The sequence below is a fragment of the Zeus faber genome, assembly GCF_960531495.2.
Source record: "Zeus faber genome assembly, chromosome: 16".
NCBI classification, from domain to species: domain Eukaryota; kingdom Metazoa; phylum Chordata; class Actinopteri; order Zeiformes; family Zeidae; genus Zeus; species Zeus faber.
In genome coordinates this window covers 11,266,547-11,292,276 of record NC_137202.1, presented here as the reverse complement: position 1 = coordinate 11,292,276, position 25,730 = coordinate 11,266,547, and the positions used below count along the sequence as shown (strand labels likewise).

The 25,730-nt window shown below is 43.8% G+C and overlaps 1 protein-coding gene across 1 annotated transcript; it reads right to left on the bottom strand.

Moving 5' to 3' along the window:
* Positions 1 to 1,779: 1,779 nt before the first annotated feature.
* Positions 1,780 to 25,554, bottom strand: slc2a15a (solute carrier family 2 member 15a; the record flags this gene model as incomplete). Its single annotated transcript, XM_080016088.1, has 12 exons — positions 1,780 to 2,034; positions 4,399 to 4,526; positions 7,684 to 7,759; positions 7,930 to 8,031; positions 8,262 to 8,372; positions 10,876 to 11,063; positions 14,648 to 14,780; positions 15,569 to 15,714; positions 16,364 to 16,488; positions 17,880 to 18,040; positions 21,795 to 21,893; positions 25,510 to 25,554. 12 exons carry the CDS (start codon positions 25,552 to 25,554, stop codon positions 1,780 to 1,782), a joined length of 1,569 nt encoding a protein of 522 aa, XP_079872214.1.
* Positions 25,555 to 25,730: the final 176 nt, after the last annotated feature.

Below are 25,730 nucleotides of genomic sequence, written 5' to 3'. Positions count from 1 at the left end.
TATGTTGGAACAAACCAGACTCCACCTGCTGCACATACTGTATATTACAACAATTACTTATGCTTAGAATCCTGTACTATGATCCAAAACTAACCATGTGGTCATTTCTTTCATTTGTTTTCCAGGGATTGGAGGTGACACTGGACATAAAATCGTGTTGATTGTACATTTCTTATCTAACTATAAAAGAAGGGACCCAAGGACGTGTAGTGCCAAATTTGGTGCAATTTGGACAAGAGACACATTTAATATTTATAAACTTTCAATAAACAGCGAGCCGTTCAGCAGGGGGGTGGGGCTTCCCGTGAAAGAAATCGACTCGTTCCGAACAGGCGTGGTTGGTGAGGACACGCGACACGTGTAATATTGATACACTTTGAATAAACAAGCAAACACCAAAATTTGCTAATTTTAGGCTTGACGCGATTGTCAGGAGAAATGACGTTTTTTCCTGTTGTGTCACGCTCGACGTCACGGACACGTCGGAAAAGGGGCGTGTCATGGTTCCAGTGTGATTGGGAGTAAAACAGTCGAGGAGACAGCAACTTAAACAAACAACGACATAAAACAGTAAAGTATTTTGAGCCGTTCAAAAAAATCGGATCATTACAGAAGACGCTTCTCCGGTTGGGAGACCGGCTTGGGGACAGTGCTGGAGTGGCTCGGAGCTCCCGGCACCGTGGGGAGTGCAGCGGAGAACGCTATGCTCCCCACGCTCAAAACATTTCATGGATATGAAATGATGGAATGATATGCTGATATTCCTGTCTATCAATGCGCTGACGTCCCGAACTTAAACGTGCGTCACATCGCGCCAGTAAAGGGGCCAAAATGAGCGGGTCGGGGGGGGAGCTGATAAAAACCTGTGTCTTTGGCGGGGTCATTTGACACGGGGCTGAAACCCGGGTTTTACCTTTCCCACTAATGACAAATGCCGGGTGTTACCGGGTTTTTGGTGCAGTGGGAAAGGGGTATGAGGTGTGTTTTTTTCCCATGAGATAGAATGCATTTCCCCGGTGTTTTTCCACCGGGAGTCGTCGCGACTTTCACGAGCAGCCATGTTTTGAACGGGCACTGCACTCATTTCTGAAAAGCGTCTTAATAAGATGGAGAACAAATAAAATACTTTTGCATTCAGTAAATAAAATATGTTCATGCAACATGTGAATTTCATTGGAACAATGAGTTTTAATCGCTTCAAACCAATGGAACCCACTAGTTTGACCAAACTACAATGAATGAAAATGCTCAGATTTGGCTGAATTCATGTTTTATATTATATATATATATATACAGTATATATAAGACCAAGATGGCTGACTGCTTATTTACTGTACATATCGTCACGAGTGTAAATCCGAGCTGGATTGATGGAAGGAAAGAACAATGGATAGATACATGGGAAGAGAGAAAGAAAGAAGAATGAAAGACAAGAAGAGAGACAGAGAGAGATAGACGCAGAGAGATTCGGTAGAAATATCAGAAAAGACAAGGAAGAAAGAAAAGAAAGAAAGAAAAAGGAAAGACTGAAAGAAAGAGAAACATTAAGAAAGAAGAGAGAAATATAGGAAAAGAAAGAAAAAGAGAAAGAAAGAAAGATAAAATCAGAATGAGAGACAGGATTGTCGGACAGATAAAAAAAAGAAAGGAAAAGAAAGTGCTCACACGTTCACATTTGGCTGAGTGAACGTGGGAGCGCTGCGGTCCAAGATGGCCGCCAGCATGTTCCCTGTATAGGCGGTGTAAAGCGGAGCCGGGGGTCTGTTGGTCGTCCCTCGCTCAGGGCAGGGAGTAGGAGCTGTCCAGCTCCAGCGAGCCGTGCTCCATGGTGCCGTAGCGGTTAATCTTGCGCAGCTTGAGCTGGTCCATGTGGTCCTGGCCCTGCGACTCCAGCACGGGGTCCTTCTTGCTGAACATGCGGCTGATCTCCACAAACGTCTTGTTCTTGGTCTCGGGGATGACCACGTACACGTAGACGGCCACCAGGAAGCACACGCTGGCAAACACCAGGTAGCAGTAGGCCCCTGCCGACGTCTGACACGGGGGCGGAGTGGAGGAGCAAGGGAGGGAGAGAAGGGTGGGTTGAAAGGAAGGGAGGAAGATGGGAAGGAGGGAAGGAAGGAAGGAAGGAAGGAGGATAGAGGGAAGTTAGGGAAAACAAAGGGAAAGGAAGGGAGATGGGAAAGAAGGAAGGAAGGAGGGAGGATAGAGGGAAGTTTAGAAAAGCGAAAGGAGGGATAAATGGAAGGAAGGGATGAAGGATAAATGGAAGGAAGGAAGGAAGGAAAGAAGGAGGGAAGGAAGGAGGGTGGATAGACGGAAGTTTGGAGGAAGGATAAATGGAAGGAGGGGAGGGAGGATAAATTGAAGGAAGGAAGGATGATAGAGGAAAGTTAGGAAAAAGGAAAGGAAGGGAGGAAGGATGGATGGATGGAAGGAATGAAAGGAGCGAAGGATGGAAGAAGGGAAGGAAGGAAGGAGGACAGAGCAAAGTTAGGTAAAACAAAGGGAAAGGAAGGGAGATGGAAAAGAAAGAACATAGGAAGGAAGGACGGAAAGAAGGAGGGAGGGAAGGAGGGTGGATAGAGGGAAGTTTGGAAAAAGGGAAAGGAAGGGAGGAAGGATATATGGAAGGATGGGAGGGAGGATCAATGAAGGAAGGATGGATAGAGGGAAGTTAGGAAAAAGGAAGGGAAAGGAAGGGAGGAAGGATGGATGGATGGATGGATGGATGGAAGGAATGAAAGAAGGGAGGAAGAATGGAAGAAGGGTAGGAAGGAAGGAAGGGAGGATTGAAGGAAGGAGGGAAGGAAAGAGGGGGGGAGGGTGGATAGAGGGAAGTTTGGAAAAGGGAAAGGAAGGGAAGAAGGATAAATTGGAAGGAAGGGAGCGAGGATATATAGAAGGAAGGAAGGATGGATAGAGGGAAGTTAGGAAAAAGGAAGAGAAAGGGAGGAAGGATGGATGGAAACAAGGAAGAAAGGAAGAAGGGAAGGAAGGAAGGAAGGAAGGAGAGAAGGGAGGATCGATGGAAGGAGAGAAGGAAGAAGGGAGGGAAGGAGGGTGATAGAGGGAAGTTTGGAAAAGGGAAAGGAAAGGAGGAAGGATAAATGGAAGGAAGGAAGAAAGGAAGGATGGATGGATGGATGGATAGAGTGAAGTAAGGAAAAAGGAAGGGAACGTTAGGGAGGAAGGATGGTCGGATGGAAGGAATGCAAGGAGGGAAAGATGGAAGGGAGGAATAAAGGAAGGAAGGAAGGGATGGATGGATGTAAGGTAAAGGAATTGACGGAGGGAAAGATCAATAGATGGATGAATGGAAAGAAAGAGATAAAGATGTAGATAGAAGGAAAGAAAGAAAGAAACAAATAATCAGACAAACAAACAAAGGGAAAGAAAAGAAACAAGTAAAGCAAGAGAAGAGAAAAAAGGAAAGGAACAGAAAAGAAGAGAAAGAAGGAAAAAAGGGAAAGAACAGATGGAAAGGACCAAAAAAACAAAAAAACAAAACATTGCTTGCAGCGTAAAAATAATATTAGTATTTTTAAATGTTTTATTATTATTATTATAATTATTATTATTATTATTATTATTATTATTATTATTATTAATAATAATAATAATAATAATATTGTAAACTTCACATGAAGGGGATGGGATGGAAGCAGAGAAACCAGTGGAGAGCGAGGGCAGGCTGAGGATCAGCTCGCACTGCCAGGCCGAGCTCGAGCAGCATGAGCTAGAGGAGATGAAAAGTTTGGCTCTTTTTTTCAGACTCGGTTCGGCTTCGAGAGTCGTTCAGCTCTTCGCTCTTTCGAGTCGGTTAGTGTGCAAGCGAGGGAGGGAGGGAGGGAGGGAGGGAGGGCTTCCAGTCTTCGACGAACGGGAGACAGAAGAGTCATTTTGGCTCTGAACCGTTTCATTCTCACAATTATTTGTTGAGGTGGAAGAATGCAAACTGTGGGCCCCAAAAGATCTTTCAGCCTAAATCCCTCAAATTGACTTATTTCTGCAGAGAAATGCATAGAGTGACTATTTAACTAAAAAGTGAAGTCATTTATTTTGGTGGAATGCGAAGAAAATCAGTCACAGTTAGCGGGTGGCAAACAAAACAAACAAAAGGCTCGTGACACCCGAGTCATTTAAAAGATTTACTTTTAAGAGTTTTGCATCAGCATGAGTGAGGAGCAAGGACCGCATCCTCAAGCTTCAACCCAGAAGGAATGAAGACAAAAACATTGATCTGAAAAGAGAGGGCACAGGATGGAAAGAAGGCCAAAGGGAAGCTGGGGGGGGGGGGGGTCGTTATGTAGTCCCGTTTGAGAGGAGAGCCGCCCATGCAGAAGACCAGAAGGACGCCGGCAACGCCGCGAGGGTTAGGGGAGGCAGGACTCTCACCTGGAGGAAGGGGAAGACGAAGCCCACGGCGAAGTTGGAAATCCAGTTGAGGGATCCCCCCACGATGTAGGCGGCCGGGCGGTGGGACTGCTTGAACAGCTCGGCTGTGATGAGGAAGGGAACGCCGGCTGGAAGCGGGACGCACGTGCACTGTTTTAATGGGTTGGGTCCTCGTCTCGTAAGTTCATTTAACACAGGTACTCCTCACTTAACGACCGAGGTCCGTTGCTAGGACCAGGTCGTTCAGCGAATTGGTCGAGGACCCGTGTGATTTGACGGTTAGGGGGCGTGGCCCTTGTGAACGCTAGTGTAGTGAATACTGACAGACTGTGGAAACCAGACTGAGAACGGTGATGAGATGAGATGTAGACAGTGTATATAGTATAAATAGTATATATAGTGTATATAATGTATATAGTATATATAGTGTATATACAATATGGTGTATATCTTATATAGTCTATATAGTTTATATAGTATATATAGTACATACAGTATATATATAGTATATAAAGTGTTTATAGTATATAGAGTGTATATAGTATATATAGTATATACAGTATATATAGTGTATAGTGTGTGTATATAATGTATATAGTATATACAATATGGTGTATATAGTATACTGTATATAGTATATATAGTTTATATAGTATATACAGTATATATAGTACATACAGTATATATAGTGTATATAGTGTCTATAGTATATGAAGTGTATATAGTATATATAGTGTATATAGTGAATATAGTACATAAAGTATATATAGTTTATATAGTGTACACAGTATATATAGTGTATAGTGTGTATATATCGTGTATATAGTATATACAATATGGTGTATATGGTATTCTCTATACAGTATATATAGTTTATATAGTATATATAGTATATATAGTACATACAATATATATAGTGTATAGTGTATATAGTATATATAGTGTATATAATATATATAGTGTATATCGTATATATAGTGTATATAGTATATACAATACGGTGTATATAGTATACTTTATATAGTATATAGTTTATATAGTATATATAGTACATGCAGTATATATATAGTGTATAGTGTTTATAGTATATAAAGTGTATATAGTATATATAATTTATAGAGTGTACACAGTATATACAATATGGTGTATATAGTATACTGTATATAGTATATATAGTATATATAGTACATGCAGTATACATAGTGTATAGTGTATATAGTGTACATAGTATATAAAGTGTATATAGTATATATAGTGTATATAGTATATAGAGTTTATATACTACATATAGTATATAAAGAGATGAGATGCTTGACGCTGAGACACCGTGGTATTGTATGCAGCGTACAATACAGACTGGTCAGAGAGCTGGTTGTAAGCCCCACTGGTCGTTAAACAGGTAGGTTGTTAAGTGAGGAGTACCTGTACACAGATTAGTCTGGTTCATCATGGTCTGCACAATATGTCGGGATATAAGGTTATTTTATTTGAGAGTGATGATGAGTCTGCGTTACAGATATTTGTAATTCAGTGGAACATCATTAGTAAGGACGTTGATTTCCAAGTTGATGAAAAAATACATTTATTTAATAAAAATCATACATTATATTAGGGCGTGAGTGTGTTCAATATGATAGATACACCTATAATATCAATATTTGTCTGACATATTCCTTATTACCCAATTCATCAAATAAATTCGTCATTAACTAACAGTTTTGTTAGATATTTTTTTGCCATTTTGGCAGACATTTTTATAAAGCATAACGGCTAAGAAAAACAAATACACATAAATATGCAGTTTGTAAAGATTTAAAAGTAGAAAGAAATGGGCAATAACAAAATGTATTAATCATCCAATTTGTCAATGCTCAACACATTTGAGATAAAATCCACCCAGCTTCTTGTGAACGCGACATAAATGAATTCATGAATTACTTCATACCAATCAGTCACACTAATGTCTTTATAAGTTGTTCCTATGCAAACATTGGGATGAGGTTTGAGCAGAGGCATACATTTAGCTCCTCTAATAAATTATTCACACTACTGTGATTATTCATGGCCAGTGGCTGCATTTATCGTTTTTCAGACAAATAATAAGGAGCGAGGCAGCCTAATTTGGGGCAAGGTCTCAAAACAGAATAAGCCAATCCGGTGCAGAGCAAAGCAGCATGCGGCAGGAGAGCCATACATCACACCACATAAATTCCTTATTTGTCTCTCTTACAGAGGATTAATCGCCAGATCACACCCACCACTCAGCATGCAAAATTATTCAGAGTAAAATAGTATATTTAACTATTTATAGAGGAGCGCCACTCAAAGATGCAAAGTGTAATTTCAATGTGCAATGTCTGTCAAGTCTGACAGGATAATTAATGATTGTTAATGAGAGCATGTCTTGATAAAGCAGCAAATTTAAATTGTAGTTTGCGCTGTGGATAGCAAGCGTAAACCTGTTTTCTCATATCTGACCTACAGGTGGCGCCATTTCATCACAAAAAAGCCCAACTCGCTTCCAAACAGTATATCAAGTCTGGCACAGTCTACTAAACTGGGCTTCAAAAAAAAAAAAACCCAATCAAACCAGAGTATTAATATCAGAATGATATTAAAATATATAATGATATTAAATAAGTCAGTATTAAAGCTGCTGTCAGTAAACATTTCAGTTTTAAGTTTCTGTAGAACTGTTGAACTTTTCAACAGTAAACTCCAAAAAGTGAAAATGTTTTAAAACAAGCATTATAACTGGATAGAGCAAGTTAATCCAAATGGTGGATAAAAGAGAAAGAAGTGATAATAAGAGCAATTTATTACAAAACCAGCGAGCAATTATTACATGTTTTCATATTTTTTCGTTTTATGTTATGTCATGACTATGTTGGTATGTCTTGTTTTTGTAACTATGCTACTATGGTCTAAAGAAATTTGAAAGCTATAAATGAAAGCTATTTTGGGTGCAATTATGGGTGGGTTTGTTTCGAGATTCTTTCTCCATTTTTGCTTATTTTCAGTTTATTTTTAATTTTGAATTGTTTTTGCACGAGGAGGAACTGTAAACGTGGCAAATAAGTGCACACTTTTAATAAATGCATTTGTTTATTGTGAAAAATGCCATTGTTCCCAAGGTGACATATTCGGTAAGTGTGCACTGCTGTCCTTGAAACCAAAACAAAAAAAACAACAAAACAGAACAAAACACATATTTTGGGGAGAGAAAGGAAGAAATATAAAGAGAAAGAGCAATAGAAATAGAAATAGAGAGAGAGTTCCACCTACCTGGACCGGTACAGAAGCCAGCGATGATGCCAACCACACAGCCCACGCTGATGTAGCGCATAAAAGGCAAGCGGGCCTGTGGAGAGGATCACACAGACTCATGATTCCACAAGCTTCCTTTCAGACACGCTGAAAATCACACACACACACACACACACACACACACACACACACACACACACACACACACACACACACACACACACACACACACACACACACACACACACACACACACACACACACCTGTAGAATAAGGGACAGTGTGATCCCTGTACAGCAGACGCCCATTACGGTGAAGCCCCCGATGACGAGGGGTCTCCTACCCAGCCTCTCTATGGTGAAACACTGTGAGGGAGAGACCACGGGGGAGGAGGGGGGGTTCAGCACACATAACAGGGTAACAGTCAGGGGAGATACGTGACTTAAGAGCTCTGAGAACATTTTGTGTATTCTACTTTGGGGGGGAAAACTGTTAAGACAAACATAATCGCTGAATTTCCCTCCAGGGATGAATAAAGCGTCCTTGTCTTATCTTATCCTGCCTTGTATACTCCTCCTGAACTTTGCACGCTCACCCCGATCAGTCCTGCGATGATCTCTATGGCCCCTGTGGCCACCGTGGTGTACTGGATCTCTGCCACCGGGATCCCTGCGTTCTCAAAGATGTCGTTGGTGTAGAACCAGATCTGTGACGGGGAAGCGCGGAACGATTAGGAGGAAAACCGGGGGGACGGACGCCCTCCGGCCTCATGGTCATCTGGCTGCTCGCAGCACCAAGCATGTGGAATTATGAATCATGAAAGAAACCATTAACCACCTAAAAACCTGCTTGATGGTCTAGGTTTATCTCTGGGTTTATTGTGCGACAATGCAGGAGTGATGGGGATACGGAGATGGGAATGTGACTGTCTGGGCCCGCGGGTGGGCACAGGTGGCGCTTCTTGGCACATGTGGTGCACAATTGCCACAGACAGGCAGCGGACATCCGCTCCGGTTCAATTCAATTCAATTTCGGGGCTTTAGGGGAAGGTAACCGCACCAGACAGGAGGGTTATTAACTGGAGAAAGCAGACGGCGATGGTTAAAACCCCATGTAGGAGGAAACACCGACAGACACGTGGCCATGCATTCCTACGAGCACACACACACGCACATTCACGCACACGCGCACACACACACTTAACACAAGGTGTTCCTGGGCCTGTGCCAAGGCCTGCCAACTGTCACATTCACTTGAGGACTCGAGATTTTAAAGAAAGCATCTGCGCTACCATCACGTAACCGTTGCCATCACATAACTTCCGGCACCTCCATTATCATGATCTTCATCAGTGTCTGACTTATTATCATCGTCATCGTCATCATCATCATCATCAACAACCGCCTCCCCATCCTCATCGTTTTCATTGCGGCCATCGTCACCATTGTCACATCGCTTTGATAGAAGTTGAGTTTTAAAACTCCCAAGTGGCGCGTTTTTGGTGCTCTCGTTCTAGTCCGCTCTTTGTTTTCAATCATGTGATTTTCGTTGATCCCGAGCACCAACATCCCATTTCTGAGTTCTGAAAATCGTCAGTTGACACAGTTAGTTTCAGACAACTTAAGCCAGGACCCTCTAGTGGTTCTCAATGTGCAGTCCGGGGACCCCAGGGGGACCTTCAAGAGCTTCTAGGAGCTCCCCAGCAAAATGATAAATGTTTTGATCATAGTTTCACTGTTATATCCCTAAGTGTAGTACAGACAGGTATGGAAGTTTTGGTACTAAATTATATCTTACAAAAAAAATCTTCTCAAATTGGGACAGAATCTTTTCAAATGGGGTATGTGGCCTAATACAAATCAAATCGAGGGTCCTTGATGTGAAAAAGTTAGAAAATTGCGAATCGAGGCGTAGAGTGTCGGGGGTCCCAGTGGAGTGTCACCATTGTTACTATAATCACCCTCCCCATCAGAATAATCCCAAAGTTTCTTGCCATCAGCACATTTTAAGAAAGACCGCCCCACATTGTTTGGGCAGAGCTAATTAGCAGCTAAAAATACAACCAGGAGAACAGCCCACTAATGAGTTCGGCCCCAGCGCTCCGTGCACGTTCTGGCCACAGCACCCCAGTAATCATGTGAATAATTAATGAACGCTTGAGTAGTACACGGAGGGAGAGGGGGGTGATTTGGCTAATCGTATCGGCACAAAAATGATGACACGGGTGTTTTCCTGTGTTTTATGCATGGGACCAAGCAAGGCTTATAAAACAGGGAGGGATCGTTTGAGGCCCGTTTTCATTTCAGCTCCTGTCTAATAAGCTGAATCCATCAGAGAAAAGGCTGAAACCAGTGGCTAGGAGCAGGAGAGGAGGAGCTGTGGGGAGGGGAACCCAAAACTGTGAACTGTTCAGGCTGGAAATGTTTTAGGATGAGGAGGCAGAGGCGGGAGGAAGTAATAATAATAAAAACAAAAAATGGGAAGAATGTTGGGAGGAGGGGTTCCCCAACTGTGGTCCTCTTGAAGGAGTTGCAGTGGGTCCACAGAAAAATCCTCATTATTTTATCTAAAATTTTATGTGTTGTTTTACATGTTTAAAAAATATAATGACTTGACTCGATTATTGAGCTTTGGTTGTGAGATTTGCCACTTGGTGCGGCGAGTGGGGTCCTGCTCATCACTGCACTGTACTATAGCCATAAGGTGTTACTATAAAAGCTTCTGTTCCTGGATAACTTTGTTTTTGCCACATGGATAATGATACATGCATACAATACATATACTGTATACTGTATGTAGTTTGGAGACTCCATCAGCTACATGCCATCTGTTAGTAAAGGGTGGTGGGTGATGGAAATGTTAAAGAATAGATGTCAAAATACAATATTGGACATGAGATGTTAACCTGACCTGTTAACTCTAGAATTGCTGGCTGGGGAGGGGGGTGAACAGAGGAAAGTGAAGTATACATTACAACGTAGTAAGGGAAATTAAAATCTGAAAATGTTGTTTCGCCAATAGAATATATTCCTAAAGCTGTGGGGGCTTTCTACTCAGGTTGAGGTAAATATTACATCTGCTATGTCAGATGTCACACACAGGCTTTGTTGAATGGAAACCTTCTAATTACAGCAGCGAAAGTACAAAAAAGAAGAAAAAGAAGAAACAATAAGCTCTTTCTAAGTATGTATCATAGCTAGCATCCTTACAGCGTCGATGCCGGACAGCTGCATGCCAATGTTGATGACCACCACACTGAGCACCTGCCAGCGGACACTGTTGTCTAGCAACAGCTGCCAGACCGACAGTGTGTCCACAGAGGTGAGGGAGCGCTGCTCCTCCTGCATCTCCTCGACCTCCTCCTGGATGTTGCAGTTGGACCTGTACCACTTCAGAGCTGAGGGCAAGAAAAAGTCGTTTAAATAGGATATCTATCAGGCAGCATTCAGGTGAGAACTTGTGGTACACTAAATCCATGGAGCTTTTTTTGAGTGAGATAGATATTTACAACATGGGGGCTCAACAGATGCAGCTACTTGCCATCGTTGATGGCAGAGGATCAGACATGTTTGAAGGCTGGGATTGTATGGATCTGGAAAAGCAGCGTCACTCAGTTTGTCCATTAATTAAACCAAGGGACAACAGAAGTTCTTCTTACAGGAGTTGGCCCTTTGGAACCCTTTGGATACATTAATGATATCAGTTTTCCAGCAAAAAAATATTGCCTGCGTTCTGCCAACAGTCATCCTGCGGGTGACGGTGCTGACTCCTTGTGGACCAGATCGCGAAGCACACATACCCGGACTCTGATTAATCTGACATTGCTTTATGTTCACTGTGGCCAATTCTCCTACCATAAGCTTCCCAAGTGGTGTTTGAAGGCCCTCCGGCACAGAGACACAGAAGAAGGGGGGTTGTAAACACCAGTTTATTGTGGAGAGTTGGCTGGTTGGAATTAGCCAGGAGCAGAGAGTAAGATTCTGTATGTAAATGGGGATATTCACCAGTATCCGATGGTTTGGCTTGAAATTTGTTACAAGGGAAAAAAAGCATAAGGTGAAGGCTGCGGTTAGTTCCCGCCTGTCACACGCCCTGATTTTAGGTACCGATTGGCCAGAGTTTGACACTTCAATAAGGGAGGCTGGGGGACTGCGCTGCCATGCTGTAGGGGAATGTGTCTATTGCGTGGTGCGCAGCGCCGCTGAAAGGTTATTAATGGTTGCTAAGGGCTCGGGAGCAGAGAAGTCCCCACTGGGGTCTTCCCCAGTCCTAGTGGTGTCCCACTGATGATTTTCCACTACAGCAGTCATGGGATGATACTCTACGCATGGCCTTTGAGCGGGTAGTTCACATTTATGGCAATTGGTGTGGTATTTCTCGATGATTAGGGACAGGTTACTGTATATCGAGTGAGCCATGACACATGGTCAGGAGAGGAAATTACTCAGTTCTTGTTCCGAAAAGCTGCTGGGAAATGCATTCCAGGCGGCTCACCATAACCTGATGGCCGGTCACGTTGGACACAATAAAACATTGCCGCGGTAAATGGCCCACTTCTATTGGCTGGGCATTTGGGCAGATTTGAGTGAATGGTGCGCTGCGTGTCCCAAGTGCCAATTAGTCAATCCTCTGGCTACACCAAACGCGCCATTGAGGCCCCTCCTCCTAGTCCAGGTGGCGTTTGAAAGACTTGGTATAGACCTCATCGAGCCGCTAGACTGCAGTGCCCACGGGTATCTTTTTGTGTTCGTTCCTAGTTGACTATACAACCCAGTACCTGGAGGAAGTCCCATTGCACAGTATTATGGCCAAATGTGTGGCGCAGGCACTGTTTCAGGTCATCTCCCGAGCCGGGATTCAAAATGAAATCCTGAGAGCTGTTGGGCGTCCGCTCAATTCAAACCAGCGTGTACCACCCCCAGACCGATGGCCTGGTGGAGCGGTTCTTTAAGACGATGAAGAACATTGTTCGTAAGTTTCTACGCGATGATAGCTGTAACAGGGATAAATGTTAACCCCCTTCTGTTGTTTGCTGTGCAGGAGGTGCCTCAGGCTTCCGCAGGGGACCAGGAGACCCCGGGGGGTGCTGGTTCCTAATTAAGGAACACTGGGAGGAAGGGCCTAGCACCAATAAGAAGGAATCAGTATGATATGGACCTGAGAGCAAAGCTACATACGCTGGGGCACTTGTCACAGGAGAATTTGCTCCAGGCTCAGGAACGTCAGTGCCAGTTAAATGACGAGGGTTGGGGGAATGAGGGGCTTGGCTCAGGCAATTTGTACCAAGAAACAAGGTGTTAGTGTTGCTCCCTACAAGGGCAAGGCAAGGGCCCTTCGTGGTCACACGGCAGGTTTGGGAGGTCGATTATGAGGTTGTGCCGTCAGATAGGGGTCTTCTAAAGGAGTGGAAAGAGCAGGGGTACTTGTCTCTGGCCACCCCAGTGATCGAGGGGGATGAGTTGGGGCTGGAGTTTCCGAAATTGGCTGATTCCACTCTGGCCCTTTCCAGTAACCATCTCTCACCGGGCCAGAGCGTGGACATGGCCGTGTTACAATTGCAGTTTTCTGATGTCTTCTTTCCCCTGCCAGGCCGCACATCCCATTCACCACCACCAACTGCTGTGAAGTATGGGTGAAAGTACACTCCCAGCCTTACCGCCTGCACAAAAATAAACACAAAGTTGTGTAGGCTGAATTGAAGGCCATGCTGGACATGGGTGATAGGAGTCTACAAGTGACTGGTATAGTCCAATTGTGCTGGTATATAAGCCCGATGGGTTGGTCTGCTTCAGGTTAACAAACTCCTTGAAAGCTAAATTTTTTACGACACTGAATTTAACCAAGGGCTCCTGCATATTCCCTTGTTGTAAGAGTCTAAGGAAAAACTGGCTTTCTCCACTCCACAGGGGTTGTGCCAATTTGTAACACTTCCCTTCAGGTTGTTTGGGGCCTCAGCCACTTTTCATAGACTTATGGACCAGGTTCCATGAGTGGCGTATTCCACCACCTACTTAGATGACGGAATTGTTCACAGTGACACCTGGGGGCGGCACATGCAGCCTGTGGGCATGTTGAGTCCCTGAGGCAGGCGGGGCTCACTGCCAACCCAAAGAAGAGTGCGGTTGGGCAGAGGGAGGTACGTTATCTGGGGTACCACTTTGGTGGAGGTCTGGTCCGACCCCAGATAGATAAAACTGCCATGGTGACGAACAGCCCGAGACCCAAGGAGTTTTTAGGGCTGGCATGTTTGTAACCGATTTTCAGAGCTGACCAGCCTTTTGTCTAATTTAACTAGGAAAGGTGTGTCAGATCCAGTCCAGTGAACGGAGAAGTGCCAAGCAGCTGTTTGATGAAGTAAAATCAGATCTCTGAGAAGCCAGTGCTGTGTATACCTACCTATACCTGTGTATAATTTTTATCTCCCTTTCAGCTTGCAGACCGACGCGTAGGACGGTGGAAGGCATTGACCGGTTGGTGCTATACATCAACCACAAGCTCTCAGAGCGGAAGTCCATGTACAGCACCGTCAAGATGGAGTACCTCACCATCAAGTGGGCAGTTGACACCCTCCGGTACTACCTCCTGGGGCGCCCTTACACCCTCTGTTCAGACCACGCTTCACTGCAGTAGCTCCACCGCATGAAGAATCATGCATTGGTACCTGGCTCTCACAGAGCCTCCCACACATCCATTTTCAACTTATTTGACGGACTGAGCTCCTTCAGTCCTTGGGATCGTTCACCTTGTTTTTGTGCCTAGGTCCCATTGAAATACATTGTTGACGTTGATGTGCATTTACACAAGGGCTTGTGTGAAAGAAGTCTTACATTTTCGAGAACAACTGACCAAAAAAACACAAAGAGATAAAACCATGATGAATGAGACGTATCAAGGCTTCAGACACATGCTCCTTCAAGACACCATACCTTCTATCTGTCATACTGTGACCTGATGGCGCTGATGATCATGATAGTGACTGACCTGTGATCGTGGCATGGACATTGTGCTTCTCGATCAGCAGGTAGCGGGGGCTCTCTGGAAACCATGGCAACAGCAGCAGCTGGATGAAGGTGGGCACCACCACCAGAGAGAGGATGAGTGGCCAGTGCTCCTCCTACAGCCATGGCAGAATGGCCACCATTAGAAACAAACTGGTGTTGGCGATTCATCAGTCGTTCATTATTATTGGATGATTTTTACAAAGAAAGAGGCATTTGTCCTTCATTCTGTCTCTGTGTGTCTATCGCAATATGGAAATCGTTATTTCAAAATGTTGAAACTGAACAGTTCCAATGTAGAGTGGGTCTAGGCGAGATAAAGACATTTAAAGTTGTGGTAAAAAAGATCAACATGGAGAAGAGGTTCTTTAATTTAAGATAATTTATAATAAAAAGATCCGGTTTCTGCAGAGGACAAGACTGTCTAAATATACAGATACATACCCTTTTATAATATCTAGCCATGGTGTGTGTACATGGCTGAATAATCCAACAATTCATCTGATGAAATAGTAGCGTTTACCAGACTGACTTTTCTCTTGAGAGTAGCATTGAGCAAGAACGCTACGCTCAGTCCACTATTTCAATAGCAAAAACAATGTGTTGTTCTAAGTTCTGTGACCTTTCCACGCCATAATTCCTCTTCAGGGGTTCTTTGCGTTACATTTTTTCTTACCTGCGTTACATTTTATGCAAAAACATTCTTAATTATGGTTATATTTGATTATCAGAAAAAACTGTCTACACTCAATACTTCTATGATCGAGGAGGAAGCAGCGAGTAAGGGGCAGGAGCTTATAGTCATCATGGCTTATTCATGGATTATTCAATGCGGTCATTTCAACTTATTGCCAATTCATTCTAAGCCTTGATTACTTTCCAAAAGCAGTATGTTTGAACATACCTTTCCTAAAAGCTCGTGCAGGCCCAGGATCTGGGCGCTGAAAACCCCGATACAGATGAAGATGCTCGGCACGAGGCCGAGGAAGCCCCTTAGGTTCTTTGGCGCGATCTCACCCAGGTACATCGGCACCACACTCAGAGAGATACCTGAACAACAAAAGAGGGAAGGCAACAAAATGCAGGCTAAAGGATGAAGAATAATACTTAAACAGAGAAATGCTGCTTATATCATTATTATTGTTATTATACTGGTTGTGTATATTACTGTTGATGTATGTATGTGGAACAAAGGCGTATTTCTTCCTTTAAACAGCTAAAATTTGAATAGAGAGAACCAGTTTCCACAAGCTTCCAAGGTCTCTCCCCGAGACACTGCACACAGTGCTCTTCTTTTGGTTTGTTTTAAATATGGTTGGGTGCTTATCTGGTTCAGCCAAGTTCAAGTTCAAGTTCAAGAGATTATTTGTCACATACATACACATACGGTCGTACATATATGCAGTGAAATGTCATGACACCAGGTGATTACGCACAAGCTCTATAAGTTGAAAAATACTCAAATGTGCGTAACCGACACGTGGTGCTCGCTCAGGCGGCCGCAATGAGGACGCCATGCAAACAGGGCTCTTTGTAAGAGAGGCAGGTTCCCCATCCTATGAGAAACAGGCCCTATTTACAGCTTTGGTATTGGTTATAAATACCACTTCGCTCCCAACTCTGGCCCTTGTAGCCCAAACATGCAGTACTCAGAGGAGACATCTTGATTAAGATATATTGTCTGTGTGTGCACTGGTACCTGAATGGATGCCAGTGATGAAGCGGCCGATGATGACCATCTCCGGTGAGCCACAGATCTTGCTGAAGCCCATGAGTGCACCAGCAATGAATACCAGCACTGTTGTGTTAACCAGCGTGCCTTTTCTGTCACACACACACACACACACACACACACACACACACACACACACACACACACACACACACACACACACACACACACACACACAATACAGTAAATGTGCATAAAATCATATGAACCAAATGTGCATGCAACAGCAAGGACATCCCAGGCATAAGGATTCCCCAGACCGATGTGCACACAACACAACTGGAAGGCATGCGTACCTGTGTGAGCCCTGATTAGCAATAAAATGTTAACACAGGAGACATGGAGCCAGTCATAAATTGTGATTGGCCGTAAAGCACTGACGCGCCAACAAACCTATCACCCTGTAAATGGGATTGTAAATCATTTGCTTTTCATTTGCATGTAAATGTCCAGCGAGGTTCCCTCAAATACAGGAGATGGTTAGGGAGCTTGCGGATGAACTGGCACACAAGAGGAATTGTGAATTTGGACAATAGCTTACACTGAAGGGCAGAGGGTGTGATGGTCATGCAACTTTGAAGCTCAGGGGGAGAAGGTTTGCCAACTTTTGAGTGTAGGGGGAACAAAGAATGTTGAAGGGTAGAGGGGACAAGGTAACAGGCAGGTTATCACAAAGGTCTCAAGGCAACTGAATGTGCACGTGTGTTTGTATTTGCATGTGTGTATATGTCTTCCTTCACTTCCTGATTCCTGGCTACATGTCTGAAACAACACCATCTTCTATGACGTTGTTTGCTTGACAATCTTTTCAGAACACTCTCGGGTTCATCAGTGCGCGCGTGTGTGTGTGCGTGTTTGTGTGTGTGTGTGTGTGTGTGTGTGTGTGTAAATTGGGACTGATTGGCAGGGGCCGAGGCTGGAGAAGCCTGCACTTGTCTCCCCAGGCCCGGTGGTGCCAACTGGCCACAATCCAACACCTCCAACAGGCCAGGTGGTCTGGAGGGCGGTGGCCAGTCCGAGGAGAGTCAATGTCAAAATACAAGTACGAGGTCAGAGAAAAACAGTGAACAACTTCCCTTCACTGGTCAAACTCAAACAATGTCTCATTCGAGTACTGCATAAATCAGGGTTTCCACTATTGTTGTTTTCTTACTCTGGAAAGTCAGACCCACGTCACGTAAGGGGTCCGGTGAAGAGCATTTATCATACAGCGTAATGCTGGCAAATCGCATGTTGAAGGGCTTGTGTTGATGGGCCTGTGTTGAATCAAATGTTGTTGGAGGGGTGCCAACGATGAATTGCTGAGAATATAAAGTTTGATATGGAGTGTTCAGTCAAAACTGCAATCTTTAATTTTAAAAGTAACTTTGCCATTGCAGGCCATATTGTTCCCATATCCGGGGTACTAAACTGTATAAAGGAAAGACTAGCATCAATATAACACATAGAATTATCTTGAAATGAGGTGTAGAGAGTGCCTCACCTTCCAAAGCGGGTGACCAGTACACCCACCATGAGGGACCCCAGAAGCCCCCCAATAGCGAAGACGGACACAGTGAGAGAGTACATAAGGGTCAAGGACTCTTCGTCCATCTCCGTTCCATTTCGGCTCACCGCTGTCTGGTTATAGAAGTCCTTGATGTACTGGGAAGTGCGAGAGTAGTAAAATAAGTCAATAAAACCATATAAAACTTTAAAGCACTCAGAACAGACATGGCCTTCTCTATGACTACGCATCATGATCCGACCAGATTTCACACAGTATGGAATGCTGAACTAAAATACCACATTACCTGACCTAAACTAATGTTGCATTGATAAATCAATGGCACAGAGCTAGCACTGGCAACCGAAAGGGGGTCTAGAGTAGATTGAGGCAATTAGCAGAGTGTTTAAATGGTGATGTGTTGTCACCTGTCTCTCTCTCTCCTGACAGCGAGGCTGGGTCCCACTCCAGTACTGGGTGACGCTATACAGTTGACCAAAGTCTGTTAACGTGATTCAGCAGTCTGAAAATACTGCTGATTTGTTTTGTGGTTTAAAAAAAAAAAAAAAAAAGCACCCATTAAATTCTTAATTTGCTCCCCTGTCTCCCAGTCCGTCTCTTGGCCCCAAACATAACAATAGACTTGCTACACACAGTATTTACACAGCATATAAATGTATGTTTGTACTGGCGCAAGGCATTATGTGATGGCTACAGAGAGTCATTGGGAAGCCAAAAATAAAAAAATAAAAATTAAGAATATTTAGATTGAGTGGACAATTCCTGTTAGGCCAGTTGTTAAAATGAATGACTGCAAAGACTGTAAATCTTAAGAGTGAAGCCAGCCTGTCATGTGAAAGTGAATTTCAGTGTATTGATTCCTGCCAAGCTGAGATGTGGTCTAAAAATACTAACAAAATAATATCTGTGAAAGATTAGAGTAGGCGTGTCACTGCTAATTGAAACCATGTCTCTGCTCAAAGACATGATATTGAAGCTTTTTTCTTTTCACACAAAGAACTGACTGTTCGATGAGAAAGGTTTTTTTTTATCATTGTGGCAGACGAGGGGGGCGTGGTTAAGCCATCTCTGCAGGGGACGGGGCTGGCTTGGCCGTGGCAGCACTTTTCAGGGTCTGCCCAATCAGCCTCTTTAGCGCTGATTGGTCGGACCCGGCTGGGAGAGTCTCCTTATCTGTTGTTCTGTCTTTCAGTGGGGAGCTGAGGCGTAGGACTCTGTTAATCATTTCTAGCTTATCTTCCTGTTGTGCCAGCGAGACTTTCTGTTGCCAGCCTGAATAAAATCCTCGCCACGTCGGTGCTCCACTGCCCGAATGACTCAGTTTCCCTCCCTAAACCTGTACATGTGGGTAGAGATGCCCACAATCATCCCACAGTTTAGGAAATGACTTAAATTGAAAAGCAAGAATCAAAGACTTTGTTGGTTTGAGGTAATTCAATAATTCAACGATAAATGTCAAATGAATGAAAAAAAATGCCTGGTAGATGTTTGAAAGAAGAATTCAGTCAATAATGATAATAATAATTCAATAATCTTCAATAATTATAATTTGCGTATTGTTTATACATAAATGTCATATTTAGTACTAAATGGCTACTACTTGGAGTCATTGAGACTGTAGAGAAAGCAGCAAATAAATATAGTTGCTCAAATAATCTACTGCATAACCAAATTAATGTGAAATTTGAATGAACACTTTAAAAGGGAGGTATCATCCAGATGTTATGAAATACTGTGCTGCATTGTCATTACATGACTTAGTAGGGAGTTTGGGTAAGATTGTACTTAATTTGTGAATTACGACCAGAACACTGAGGTTTGACTGACAGAACCCAACCCGACGGCTCAGATTCGCTAGAAAGTTGAACACAAACCAGCTTTTGATATTTTTCTTTTATTGTTGTTGTTGTTGTTGTATGAGCAGCTCCAACATGGGGATACACTTGTTCACATTTGCATTCATGTATATTACATCAGTAATAAATAAATATAAGTTCACTTAGGCCATAGACCTAAATGAAAATGAAAGTGATCACTCTCAGCCAAACAGATATTGTGTTAAAAGACAATTGACCGCACAGGTTTCAGCACCACGGAGTGAGGGACAGCTCCCCCTGACCTCTGAACTTCAGCTCTCTGTGGGAACTGCTAAGGGTCAGTCTGAGAACCACTCAGAGGAGCACGTTTCCTTTTGAGAGGAACTCCTTAAGAGCCCTCGTTGAAAGGTGCTATCGGTGGCTTTTCCTTGATGTAAGGGGACACCTGGGCAAGACTTCTCCACTGACTCAACTCGCTGCGATGCTCCGGCATCTCCAATCACGGATTAGGAAACCCGCATTTCTCAAAAGATAGCCCAGTGCGCCCCAATGATGGTGTAAGTCGCATTGGACAGAATGTACTGCTAAAAGGTGAGGTAAAGTAGTGTGTGTAGTGTACAAGGAGGAAATTCAGGAATTTAGGAGGCATGTTTAACTCGTTAACTGAGAGAGCGATAGAGGCAGAGTGAGCTCAGTTTTTGTATCTGTTAAACCTGCTTTCAAACTCCAATCAATGCATCAACAATCTGACCAGAATTCCAACAGAGTGACTTGGAATAAATATATCTCCTTGTGCTAATGTCCCACTTTGTAAGCGTATAAGGACATTTGAACAGGTGATGGGAGCTGTAGATCCGAGCATCGCACAGTTAGCGCTCAGTTATAAGCGCTGCAGCATGCATAGAGCAAACTGTAAGGTCATTCTCACTGGGCCAGGCTGCATTCCATCCAATAAAGAGCAGCCCTGAGTGTCATTCAGCAAGCATTCCTGACGACAAGAAGCTCTTCACAGGCTCTGTCTTCCTAAACCATCACCCATCCCTCTCTCTGCATCTCTGTCCATCAAACTCTGGCACTCCATCTGCCCCCATCTCACTCACTCAAATGCAAACAGGCACACTCCCTCAATGTCATAAGTAGAAATGAACTCAGTTTGACAAGAACCCCTTTTAACTGTTTTCCTCCACCATGTCAATCACACATTTGCAAGCAGTGAATTATTTTCCCAGAGCTACATTTGAAGCGGTTCAGGGCCATGACCTTTTCCATCTTGTACAGTGTGCCTTCATTAATTCAAATAGCAAAGGAGCAGGTGAAGAACCCATGAAGCTGATTTACTATGGTGACCCACCCACAAGGGGCCCAGAATAATAAGATCAGACCATGAGACGAAAGGTGGCAGTGCCTCTCGCCCAACTATCATCGAAAGATTTGACACATTTTTATATATTGTTGGGAAAAAATATCTGAAAATATGATCAGCGAGGGTTGGGGCACCCCTCTGATTGATTCCAGCCAGTGATCTGGGGCTCCCAATCAGCTCTGTACAAGCATCATGACGACCTGGAAGATTCTATGGCACAATATGGCCAGTCAGTGTTGAGGGGAGGGAGATACAGTGCAAGCAGTCAGTTGGAAAATAGCAGAAAATATGAAAAGCAATAAACAGCAAAATAATCTTCTATGGCTGCCTGAATTGATGACAGGCTAGCAAAGAGTTAATCGTCTTGCTCTTTCGTAGAGTAAGCAAAAGTACATACAATCTGGTGCACCATGTGCTGCACCACGTTCACACAGCCTCCTACGAGATTAAGACTCAATATTGGTCAGGATGTTAAAATCTGTATACGCTCAAACTGACAGAAGAACTCTCACACTTACACTCCATTCACTTTCATAGGAATGTAGCAGGTTAAGAAGCATTCTCAAACCAACTGGAGAGCAACAGACCTCATCTCCTGAATAAAACAAATGACTTGCCTAGTTTCCTGTGGCTGAAGCTCTCAAAGTGAATTGAATGTGTGTGTGTGTGTGTGTGTGTGTGTGTGCGTGCATGCGTGCGTGCGTGTCTTACCCCAGCAGGAGAGTTGACCACAGCCAAGTTGTATCCATAGAGCATAGAACTCCCAAACGAGGTGAGGAATGCTACCGCCAACAGAGAGCTGGTCAGGTACTGCAAGGAGAAGCAGAGAGGGGGGTTGTGAAGGCTGTTTTTTTAACAGTTTTTTTTCATGGTTTTTACATGGTTGCTTACATAAGGAGACGTCACCCATGAGTAGGGTGGGCAATACATCAGAAAGTTTTATAATGACAGAGTTATGATCTGGATGTAGAAACACCTGCAAAATGTCTATAGACTTTGCTTAACACATACAAAATGAAATAAACTGTTGGGCTGACAAATGAGTGTTACATTAAAAAAAAACCTGTTTATTTGAATTGAAATTAAACATTTGCCACTCAAAGATCATTTTCAGTATATTCAAAGTAAGGTCTTCACAATTAGTTCAAAACAATATTGGCAAATCTCTATTGATAAGACAGATTTCTATATTGCTTTCATCACCGTATCGCCTACCACTGCTCCAGAGGAACGTTTCGGTTTTTGTTCTTTTGTTCTTTGAAAGTCCCTTCTAAGGAAATAAACAAGGAGAGAAAACTAATTTGACATTGCCATCCTTTAACTTTTGGCCTGTGATCAGAACAATAAGGGGGTGTGCTGGTGGGGGAGGTGGAGGGGGGGCCGGCACAAAGCGTGGACGGGACGGGACGTGAATTTGTGTGAGAGAGAGCGAGAGAGAGGGTGAGATGACATGATGGGTTGGGATTTTAGGGGAACGTGAGAAGAGTGAACACGATGCCGAACACAGAGTGTATCAGGGGAGCACTGGGCGCGGGGGAAGGGGAGCATCAGTACCTCGTCGGCCTTCGCTCCCGCTGTTTCTGGAGCTACCGCTAAAGCACTCTCTCTCTGTGTCTCGCACTCACTCTCTGCTGCCTCTCTTACACACGTGTGCACACACACACACACACACACACACACACACACACACACACACACACACACACACACACACACACACACACACACACACACACACACACACACACACACACACACACACACACACACACTCATAATGTGATTAGGATGAATAATCAATTTTTACGGTACAGAAAGATATTGGAGCTTTCCTTATTTTCTTTTCGAAATGACAGCGGGTGTCGACTTTCCCCATGTTGAGTCAAACACAAACACACTTTGACTCATTCCCGCTATTTGTTCAAGTAACATGCTAAGAAGTTTGGTGTGTCCCTAATTTGAACCTCCTTAATTAAATTACTCATTAAAGTAACTTTTACATGAAAGCACCAAACTGTACTTTGCACCTCACCATCACTATCACTTTCAAAAAGCTGCGAACTCTGAGCTTTGAACAGTTCATGTTCCTGGCGGGTTGTGACCATTTGAAGGCAATAGTTCAAGTCCTGAGGAGGGGGCAAGGGGGGTGGAATCAAATGAAATTTGGGAAACTAAGTGGTCAGATGCGGTCGATGTCTCGTGATGCAGACAGGCTGTCTGCAGGTCTGCATTTACATGAATCCGACCACGAGCCGAGTTCAATGAGTCTTTTACTCAGTTGAAGTGGCACAGGATAACTCGTTGGCATTCCCTCGGGTCACGAGAGACAAAACCGCTCCTTTTTTGTTAACTCCCGAACCCACGCACATACCAGGGTGTGTTGGCTGTGAGAATCTTACAACTCTTTCCATCTGTCAAATGATGACATTATTATTATCTATTACTATCTCTTATTCATTTTGAGGAAGCTCACATGGAGTCACTGCTACCCTTGTTGAATTGAGAACCATTGAGACGGATGAGCTGGTGTCACCTGACCCGAAATCTGTCACAACTTTGTCAACCACGTGTGTCCGGCAGCCAAGCATATGTGATGCTATGAAGGGTAACACATATTTGTGAATGGGTTGGGTGTATTTGTTCAAATTTGAGGGGTTGCAAATGAAAGCCATTTCAATCTGCACGGGAATGACAAGTTGTGGTAGGAGCCTTTTGCGTATCCTAGGCCAAAGATGTTCCAAACATCTGCCACAAGCAATTGGACATTTGGGTTGGGAGAAATTGACAAATGTACCTATAAGAAAGATCATTATACGATAGTTTGGAGATGACTATTGGTGCTTTTAAAAAGGTATTTACGCTCAAGAAATATTTGAGAAACAATCATGAGAGTTTATATTATAACCAAAAATTAGAACAGTTAGGAAAGTCTATGAAGTTCAGAAAACTGCATTACTTTACTGTAATTCAGACAACATTCAACTATATTGTGATATTAAGAAAACCAAAATTCCAGATATCGAGTCTCATGTCACAATATGAGTTACTCAGGATATCCAAAAATGCAAATGGATTTACATTGATCAGCCACAACATTAAAACCACCACTAAAAACCACTAATATAGTGTAGCTCCCCCTCGTGCCGCCAAAACAGCTCTGTTCTGTGGAGGCATGGGCTCCACAAGACCTCTGAAGGTGTCCTGTGGTATCTGGCACCAAGACGTTAGCAGCAGATCCTTTAAGTCCTAGAAGTTGTGAGGTGGGGCCCCCATGGATCGGGCTTGTTGTTCTAGCATATCCCAGAGATGCTCGATCAGATCGGACCCTAACCCCGACCATCCACATGATGTAGAAGAAAACGTGATTCATCAGACCAGGCCACCTTCTTCCTTTGCGCCATGGTCCAGTTCTGACGCCCACATCCCAATTGTAGGTGCTTTTGCCGGATGACAGGGGTCAGCAGGGGCACTCTGACTGGTCTGCAGCTCCATACACAGCAAGCTGTGATGCACTGTGTGTTAGGACACCTTTCTATCATAGCAGCATGAACTTTATCGGCAATTTGTGCTGCAGTAGCTCTTCTGTGGGATCGAACCAGACGTGCCAGACTTCACTCCCCACGCGCATCAATGAGCCTTGGGTGCCCATGACCCCGTCGCCCGTTCACCATTTGTCCCCCACTGCATACCGGGAACACCCCACGAGTCCTGCTGTTTTGGAGATGCTCTGACCCAGTCGTCTAGCCATCACAATTTGGTCCTTGTCAAAGTCGCTCAGTTCCTTACACTTGCCCATTTTTCCTGCTTCCAACACGTCAACTTCAAGCACTGACTATTTACTTGCTGACTAATATATCCCACCCCTTGACAGGTGCCATCGGAAGGAGATGAGCAATGTTATTCACTTCACCTGCTAGTGGTTTTACAGTTGTGGCTGATTGGTGTGTACATAAATGAGCCTCCCTATACACATCATCACATAATAGTAACACACAGGTGATCAACCAATCAACATATTAACTGGATTTACTCGTGGCAGGCTCAGCAGGGAGAAATTTGTGAATTGGTAGGACTCCCTCCTACTTTTGAGAGGAGCTAGTTTGACAACAAATATATTTTTACATATAATTTTACACATCTTAAGTAAATATCATTGGCTGTGGGTGGTTTATTAAACTGGTTTATTATAACTTAAAAGTGATCAAAAGTGAGAATTTGTCCACAAAATAGTGAACTAGCTGATCCAGATTCAATTTCAGTAAGGTACATTGGCATCAGTTTAACGCACCGTGGGTTGAACGACTGAGGGGATGCTGTTCTATTCTACTACTGACCAAAAACAACACCCCAAATAGCCCCCGAAATTCGAAATAAAATCTCCAAGCACATTAACAAATGTATGCAAACGCGAAAAAGACCATCTCACCGATGTTATTTTCCCCTGTGACGTCAACAAAACCTCTTCAGCCATTTATAAATCTGTCTCAGATAGAGTTCCGTGCGGTCCGCTGTAGCTCCCTGCTGTCGATACTTCTTCTCGGTCTTCTCCTCTCCTTCTTCTTTTTTAGACGTCCGCCATCCCTCCGGGGGGGGGGGGGGGGGGGGTCACGCCGGGGCAGGCGGGGCCTCGGTTTCCAGCTGGCAGTC